Consider the following 9856-nt stretch of genomic DNA (forward strand, 5'->3'; position numbering starts at 1 on the left):
TGTTATATAACTTGTACATAATTAAATCTAAGCAAACTAGACTAAGTGCACAGAAAAATGTTGTCCTGACAGCTTTCATTTTGCACACAAAACTTATACAAGCTACTTTTCATAACTATATTTAAATTGTTCAGGAATTTTCCTTCTATTTCCTGACCAGTCAGCCAGAATTAAACTAGAGGACAGTCTTCAGCTCCTAAAATAAATCCTAACCTGTTCACTGGTGTGCTCACGGAATACATGTTCCTTTGTTAATGAACCAATACCATAACCCTCAACGTAGAAAATTCGGCAGTTGGACAAAATTAACTTGTGTGCTCCTGCAACATTAAAAACTTTAAATTGAGAAAATACTAAAAAAAAATAGATAATTTGTTCATCAAATTGCACTAGATAGTTGTTGTGCAGAAGTGTTATGAGAGTGCATTTAGAAATGCAAAAATATTGTTCACATTGAATGTTTTCATACAAAATCCAATATTTGGCAACAAACTTATCATAATTAATTTTAAATCAATTAACTATTTCAATACCATGATTATATATTTAAGGCATTGATAGTTGAATATAAAATAATGAAACTCTAATAAAAGCTATCCAGAAACAAAAAGGTGGGATATTTCAACAAACCAAAAACAGCATTTAGTTCCAGTCTTATTTGGTAAAATACTAATGGCTGCAAACTCATTTTTGTAATAGTGAACACTTCTCTCGAGATATTTCAATTGTTTTAAAGCAATATAATTTAGTCATGATTGACAGTCTGTTTCAACAGTAACTGTGCAGTAAATGTGGCAACCATTCATTTAAACAAATTAAGGATATATATTTAGAGTGCACTGTTACTCCTGGTAATAATCTGGCTGCTAATGAATAAATAAACTATGGGATTTGTTCAAGGAGCCAAAGACCATGCTAAACAAAAATGTCATTTTATATTTCCAACTGAAATTTTTTTTTTTACATTCCAGAAAAGTTGAATTAATGAATAAACAAAAATATTTTTCTGTCAGTTGAAGAATAATATTTTTTTAAAACAGGGCCGACAGAAATGTAATACCTCTATTCCATGTACGTTGGGCCTTCTAAACATGAACATAGCTGCACTGTACTGATTTCTCAGCCAGATAGAAGAGCGAAACCGATTCCAGTTTCCAGCATCCAAACAGTTACTCAAAGCAATTTATAGCCAAAGCACTGTAAGCCAAGCTGGAGCAGAGCCGGCTAACTTCCAAAATGTGATACCAGCTACCTAATAGTGAATTCATTGCCTCACCCCACTTACACAACATATTCTATTATTCATTATTTTCATCTGGGCCAATCATTTTAAAATAATATTAGAACAACCACTGTATTGAAATAGTTAGTTAATTCTTCAAGATTACTGGGCAGGAAATTCTTCCATTACTTGCATTTAGAAGTTAAGGAAATTACTCCCCATCTGTTATGATCAGTTTGCTCTTTAATTCGATCTATTAAAACTTTCATACCTTTTGAAAGTTTTAAAATGTTGTCGGTAATGTGCATTCCCTGACATAATTTTCATCCAGACAAGATACCAGAGGGTAACCAGTCCGTATGGAATCAGTGAATAATATCCTAGAAAGATATCTACAGCTTCTGGAGAAATGAAAGGACACGACATAACAGCCTCATTAGTCAATATGCAAAGTGATCTCAATCGCTCCCACATTTCAGTCGCCAAGAGCAAGTACGTCTGAATAGTGATCAATTGCATACTTAGTAGGCTCAGGTCTTATCTAGATTTAGAAGTCACACTGTCAAAGAGTCATACAGCATGGAAACAGATCCTTCGGCCCCAACTCATTAGCACCAACCAGAAATCCAAATCTGACCAAGTCCCATTTGCCAGTATTTGGTCCATATCCCTCCAGGTGCCTTTTAAATGTTGTAATTGCACCTGTCTCCACCACTTCCTGTAGCAGCTCATACCATACAAGCTCCAATGTCTTTGTGAATAAACTAACTCTCTGGTCCATTTTAAATCTTTCCCTTCTCACCCTAAACATACATCCTCTAGTTTTGGACTCGCCTATCCTAGGAAACAAACCTTGACTATTCACTCTTTCCATGCCCCTCATGATTTTATAAACATCATCAACATAATCATCATCATCATCACTCAGTCTCTAACACTCCAAGGAAAAAAATGCCTGAGCCTATTCAGCCCTCCCTATAACTCAAACCCTCCAGTCCCAGGAACATGCTTGTAAACCTTTTCTGCGCCCTCTCAAGTTTAGTAAAATCCTTCCTATAAAAGCACAACTAGAATTGTATGCAATATTCCAAAAGTGGCCTCAGCATTGTCCTGTACAGCCCTAACATGACATCCCACATCCTATACTAAAGTTATGATCAATGAAGGCAAGATTGCCAAATGCCTTCTTCACCACGATCTACCTATGACTCTACTTGCAAGGAACTATGCACCAGCACCCCTAGGTCTCTTTGCTTGACAACACTTCCCAGGAGCCAACCATAAACTGTACAAGTCCTGCCCTGGTTTGCCATACCAAAATGCAATAGCTCACATTTATCTAAAATAAACTCCATCTGCCATTCCCTGCCCATTTGCCTACTTGATCAGATGGGCCAAAGTGAAGACTGCAGATGCTGGAAACCAGAGTTTAGATTAGAGGGGTGCTGGAAAAGCACAGCAGGTCAGGCACCATCAGAGGAGCAGGAAAATCGACGTTTCGAGCAAAAGCCCTCCATTACTGATGAAGGGCTTTTGCCTGAAACGTCGATTTTCCTGCTCCTCGGATGTTGCCTGACCTGCTGTGCTTTTCCAGCACCGCTCTAATCTAAACCCCCATCTGATCAAGTTCCCATTGTACTTGGAGATAATCATCTTCACTGTCCACTACACCACCTATTTTGGTGTCATCTACAACCATATCTCCTGTATTCACATCCAAATCATTAATATAAATGGTGAAAAGCAGTGGACCCAGCACCGATCCTTGTGGCACAGCACTGGTCACATACCTCTAGTCAGAAAAACCCTCCATCACCTACCTTCAAGCCAAAATAGCTAGCTCACTGTGGATCCCATCTGATCTAATCTTACTAAACAGTCTACCATGCTGCATCTTGTCAAACGCTTTGGTAAAGTCCACAGACAACACCTATCAAACTCTGCCTTAATTAATTTTCATCACCTCTTCAAAAAAACTCAATCAAATTAGTGAAACACAATTTCCCACACACAAAGCCATGTTGACTGCCCCTAATCATGACCTTTCCAAATACATGTCAATCCTGTTCCTTATAATCCCCTTCAACAACTTACCCACTACTGATTCAAGGCCCACCAGTCTATAGTTCTCTGGCTTTCCTTACAGCCTTTCTTAAATATTGGTACATCATCCAACCTCCAGTCTTCTGGCACCTTGCCTGTGGCTATTGATGACAAGTATCTCAACAAGGGATCCAGCAATCCTTTCCCTAGTTTCACACAATGTTCTGGGAACCACCTGATCAGATCCCAGGGATTTATCTACCTTTCTGCATTTTAAGACCTCCAGCATCACCTTTTCAGTAATATCAACTCTTTACATTCATTTCCTAAAGTTCCCTGGCTTCCAAGTCCTTCTCCATAGTAAATATTGACAACATATTTGTTTAGTACCTCACCCATCTCCTGTGGTTCCACACACAAACAGCCCGTTAAAGGGCCCTATTCTCTCCCCAATTATTCTTTTGCCCTTAATGTATTTATAGAATCTCTTTGGATTTTCCTTAATTCTATTCGCCAAAGCCATCTCATGCCACCTTTTGCCCTTCAGATTTCCCTCAAGTTTACTCCTACTGCCCTTATACTCTAATAGGGATTCATTTAATCCCAGCTTGTCTATACCAGCTTGTCTATATGCCTTTTTCTTTATGTTGAATGAAGTATCAATTTCTCTAGTCATCCAACCTTGCCCTTCATACCAACTGGAACATACAGTCTCTAAACTCTCATTATCTTATTCTTAAAGCTGCTCTCTGATCAAACTAGAAGAGGAGAGTGGGAATCTGAGGAAAAGAGGACAAACTGATAGGGACTGCCAATAGTTAAGGAGAAACTCATGCCTTCCATATATTTCTTCTATTTTGAGTATCACATCTAGTGGTCATTCTTAATTTGTGATCTGAATATGGTCACTAGCAGCACTTAATAAATTCCCAAATATATACACTAAAAACAAATTCTCTGGATTGCGAGCAGATATAGGAATTCCTGATGATCATGTCACAACCCTGCACCATTAAGTAACCCGGCAGAGAGAGAGTAAAATTTTCTCTGCCTTTCTGGTTTAAGCACCAAATTCGCTCAACCACAGTGGCAACCTCAATACATTTATTCTTACAACCAGTTGGAACTGGTTGTTGCTGCAGCAGGGTGTGGGGTGAAGAGAATGAATGGCTAGTTCAACAGTCAAATTAATTTTTGGTCAAAATTAAAATGCAAATCTTTTGTTACAAGTTTACTTTAGTCACCGTATGGCTGGTTAAGTGGTTTGAACATCACAAATGAATATTTAAGTAGAATATAACTCCTCCTCTTTTCTCCCCCATCAGAAGAACTTCACTTTTCATAATTTCATCAGAACCACTCACAGGCAACTGGAAAAGCATTTTCTTTTTTTTTTACTAAGAACAATGAAGCACAGGAACAGGCACTCCATCCCACCAAGCCTGCGCCAACACACAACACATTTCTAAATTAAAATCCTTTTGCCTCAATGTGGTCTATATCCCTCTATTGTCTGCTTTTTCATATATTTTGTAAGGTGCTGGAAGCATCTTATTGTATCTGCCTCTACCACCTCCTCTGGCAGCACATTCCATACATTTACCACCTGTGTGGAAAAAAAAACTTACTTCTCACATCACCTTTAAATTCCCCCCTCTTTTACAAGGGAGTATAGACTTAAGGTAATTTCTATCCTGGGAAAGAATCTCAGACTGTCCATTTCATCCATGCCCTTCAATTTTGTAAACTATTAGGTCACCCCTCAGCTACTGACATCCAAGTAAAAACAAATCAAGTCTGCCCAATCTCTCCACATAGCTAATACCCTCCAAGCCAGGCAACATTCTGGTAAGCTTTTTTGCTTTGTTCACTCTGCTGTGTTTTCTTGGATGAAGAAAAATACATTGTCTGATCAAGGGGCATTTGTAGATAGGACTGCCAATTGCTGCAAAGACAAAACTGAACATGTAACAAGATAGATGGAATTGCACAGCTTTAAATGAAAACAGTAATAAGGTAGGCACTTGAAGTGGTAAAATCAAGCTAATCACAACGAATATGTTGAGTTGTAGCAATCATAAAGGCTCATGAAAAAGGTAATAAGCTAAAATAATGAATTGGATAACAATTACCTCGTCCTTCCTATTCTAATTCTAAAATTAGATCAAGGGCAAAAAACAATTTATACTTCTAATAAAACATAAATATATAAAAAAGATAAATGTGAACTTAAGTCATACTCTTTTCATTACTAAATTATAACTTTGCACCAATAAGCCAACAAGAAATGGTTTATTCTCCCAAATGAAGATAACATCTATTCCCCTTGATCAACATTCATGCTCTGACACAGCAAGGAAACAGACCCTTTGGTCCAACTCATCCATACCAACCAGACATCCTAAATTAATCTAGTCCAATTTGCCAGCATTTAGCCCACATCCCTGTAAACCTCTCAAATTCAAGTACCCATGCTGATGCCTTTTAAATATTGTAATTGTACCAACCTCCACCACTTCCTGTGGAAGTTCATTCCAGTACATGCACCACACACTGCATGAAAAAGGTCTCTTAAATCTTTCCCCTCTCACCTTAAACTATACCCTCTAATTTTTGACTCCAGTACCCTGAGGAAAAGACGTTTGTGCATTCACCCTATGCCCCTCATGTTTTTAAAAATCCATAACATCACACCTCAGCCTCTGACACTCAAGGGAAAAATAGCCCTAGCCTATTCAGCCTTTCCCTATAGCTCAAACCCTCCAACATCCTTGTAAATCTTTTCTGAACCCTTTCAAATTTCACAACATTGTTCCTACAGAAGGGAGACCAGAATTTTTTTATCAAGGTTATATTAAATTCCTATTCATCACAGAGATTAAATTCAAACTACAAGACTGAAAATATTTCAGTTATATGGTTTTCATCATTTTCATATTGATCATACTCTATCCTACATACTCATTTTTGCTGTTGCAGTCTACAATTCTACTGTATGCACAGAACTTACGGAATCTTCAGGTGCTTTTTGGATCTTCTCCCATTCTACTGAAGGACCTCTCCTCTGCAGCAAGCTTCGAAACAATTTCTGAAATCCCTCGATATCTTTCTTCATTTGCTTAAATACAAAACAATTATTATTAAACATTTTCAATTTTAATGTGACAGACATACTATACCACAAATACTGCATAACAATTTTGCAACATTGTAAAGGAAGCAAGCTCAATTCCAAGAGAACCAAATTGTTTTCAGAAAAGGAAGAATATATAGGGTTACAGGATGAAAGCAGGAGTATGATACTAAGTAAATTATTCCAACAGAGATCCAGCACAGACACGATGGGCTGAATGTCTCCTCATTGTGAAAACAGTTCAGTGGTGCTTCCACTGTTGTGCCTCAGCACCAGAGACTTAGGTTCGATTCCAGCCTCAGACAACAGTCTATGTGGAATTTGCACATTCTCCCTGTGTCTGCGTGGATTTCCTCTGGGTGCTCTGGTTTCCTTCCACAGTCCAAAGATGTGCAGGTTAGGTAGATTTTCCATGGGAAATACAGGGTTACAGGGATAGGGTAAGTCCTAGAAGGGATACTCTTCAGAGCGGTGGTGTGGGCTAAATGGCCTGCTTCCACCCTGTAGTGATTCTCTGAACCCTTTAAATATATAATACAGAACTGTTGATCTCTTGACATGCTCACTGCCCTCTAATTCTTTGATAGAAGAGGGTGACAAGAAGGGGCTGAAACTAGCACACTAATTTGTTTTAAAATGATAAACAGGTGCTTTAAGACAAAAGGTTTTGAATGTCACCAGTTATTCAACAGATGTGCCTACTGATTGGATAGTACCACCATTTCAAATCTGAATGATTGATAATAGTATAAAGTACACTCATCTAAAACTTAACACAGTACAAAATCATTATGGTACATGTCAGTCATTCAACATATTGAATGCATGCAGGTTTCCCATAGATCAATCCAGTCAGTCCACCCCACTGCTTGATCCCTTTAGTCACACAACTGTATTTCATTTAAGAGCCATTCTGTTGTCTTGTGAAAATGCTGACTACTGTTGCTTCGACATTATGTTTTTTTTTGGTGGAGGCAGCAGGTTGCCAGTCATTACCTCTCACTGGGTAAATAAGCTGTTTATCCCTCTCTCCTTGCATCTCTTGCACAAAACCATGAACATGTGTCCCCTAATCTTAATCTTCTCTGGTCCAAAGTGAACCATTCTAGTCTTCTAATTTAACCATTTCAATAACCCCACATTCCTGGAACCATACCAATAAATCTCCTGTGCTACCCTCTCAAGGACCCATACAGCCTTCCAAGTTAAATTAAGAGCAAAGTAGGTTACTCAGTGCCTCAAGACTGCTGAGCCATTCAATCAGATTGCAACCAATCTGAATACTGTACATTATAGCATCCATACCGACCCTGACACCCCTCCATACCTTTCATCGCCTTGCTGATAAGAACGAATTTACCTGTCTTAATATTCAGACTTTTTTTTCCACTATAAGTAAGACTTTTAAAAACTCTTAACATGCAGAAAAAATTATCCTTACCACTGTCATAAATGGCTAACCCCTTATTCTTAAGCAGTGATTCAATGTCCGACATTATTTTCCTACAACAGGAAACATCCTTTCCATATTATTCTGTCAAGATCCAAGGAGCTTGTATCAAATCACCTCGTATTCTCCTAAACTCTAAATAATTCAAATCTAGCCTCCCCAACTTTTCCTTATTAGACAGACAATCTACCCATTCCAATTATTAATGTAGTCAACCTTCACTGAGCTACTCACACCTTATTTGCATATTTCCTTAAATAACTGGGCACAGTACTCCAGCTATGGTCTCACCACTGCAGATACGATCTCCATAATTTGCATTCAATTTTCCTCACAATAAATGGTAACATTCTATTAGGTTTCCTATTTGCTTGCTGTACCTGCATGTTAATCTATTGTAACTGATCAACAAGGTCACCCAGATCCCTCCAGATCAGCTATAAATTTTATCACCTGTTAAATAAACTTCCTATTATTCTTGCCAAAATTAATAATTTCACATTTTCCCACATTATTGTCCATTTGCCAGATTTTTGCCCACTCACCTATTTTCCTCTGCAGCCTCCTTATCTCTTCTTTAGAAAAGTTCCTTTTTTGCTCCCTTCATCAACAGATTTATAAATTGTAAAAAGTGAAGGCCCAGCACTGATCCATATGGCAAATCACTCTCATGGACAATCCACCTAACTAACCTGCACAATCTTTCCAACCAAAACAATTACCATTTGCTGCTTCTTGTCAGTCAATCTGCTATCCATGCCAATATGGTACCCACTACACTCGGGGCTTTTGTTTTCCACAATAAAATTTGACGGGGCACCAAAAGTACATCAACCAGTTCCCCTTTGCACACAGCAATTGTTGCTTCCTCAAATAATTCCAATACATTGAAATCTATGGAACATTCCCCCATTCTTCTAAACTCTTCATTTGTTTAGCCATTCTTGCTGAGTTAACTCCTTCATCTCAGGAATCAGCCCCATGAATCTCTTTGGAACTGCCTCAATGCCAGTGTATCTTTTCTCAAATATAGGACTTCCCTTTCACATAGAGTCATAGAGATGTACAGCATGGAAACAGATCCTTCAGTCCAACTTGTCCATGCCGACCAGATATCCCAACCCAATCTAGTCCCACCTTATAGCACCCGGCCCATATCCCTCCAAACCCTTCCTATTCATATACCCATCCAAATGCCTCTTAAATGTTGCAATTGTACCAGCCTCCACCACTTCCTCTGGCAGCTCATTCCTTACACGTACCACCCTGTGTGTGAAAACGTTGACCCTTAAGTCTCTTTTATATCTTTCCCCTCTCACCCTAAACCTATGTCCTCTAGTTCTCGACTCCCCGATCCTAGGGAAAAGATTTTGTCTATTTATCCTATCCATGCCCCTCATAATTTTGTAAACCTCTATAAGGTCACCCTTCAGGCTCCAACGCTCCAGGGAAAACAGCCCCAGCCTGTTCAGCCTCTCCTTGTATCTCAAATCCTCCAACACTGGCAACATCCTTGTCAATCTTTTCTGAACCCTTTCAAGTTTCACAACATCTTTCCAATAGGAAGGAGACCAGAATTGCACGCAATATTCCAACAGTGGCCTAACCAATGTTTTGTACAGCCGCAACATGACCTCCCAACTCCTGTACTCAATACTCTGACCAATAAAGGAAAGCATACCAAACGCCTTCTTCACTATCCTATCTTTGAGGAGAAAGTGAGGTCTGCAGATGCTGGAGATCAGAGATGGAAATGTGTTGCTGGAAAAGCGCAGGTCAGGCAGCATCTAGGGAACAGGAGAATCGACTTGGGGAGACGGGCCGCCTACTTGCGGAGCGTTTCAGGGAACACCTCTGGGACACCCGGACCAACCAACCCAACCACCCTGTAGCTCAACATTTCAATTCCCCCTCCCACTCCACCAAGGATATGCAGGTCTTTGGACCCCTCCATCGTCAGACCACAGCGAAACAACGGTTGGAGGAAGAACGCCTCATCATCCGCCTA

The 9856-nt window shown here is 39.2% G+C and overlaps 1 protein-coding gene across 3 annotated transcripts in view; it reads right to left on the reverse strand.

Annotated features, from left to right (window-relative positions):
- ugp2b (UDP-glucose pyrophosphorylase 2b) overlaps nt 1-9856 on the reverse strand; it is a 58358-nt gene that overhangs the window by 26562 nt on the left and 21940 nt on the right. For all 3 annotated transcript variants that reach the window (XM_043696712.1, XM_043696714.1, XM_043696713.1), the window contains exon 3: nt 6276-6383. In XM_043696712.1, the coding sequence (XP_043552647.1) occupies nt 6276-6383 (108 nt within the window). The remainder of the gene's footprint in view (nt 1-6275; nt 6384-9856) is intronic.

This window comes from Chiloscyllium plagiosum, chromosome 9 (assembly GCF_004010195.1).
Source record: "Chiloscyllium plagiosum isolate BGI_BamShark_2017 chromosome 9, ASM401019v2, whole genome shotgun sequence".
NCBI classification, from domain to species: Eukaryota; Metazoa; Chordata; class Chondrichthyes; order Orectolobiformes; family Hemiscylliidae; genus Chiloscyllium; species Chiloscyllium plagiosum.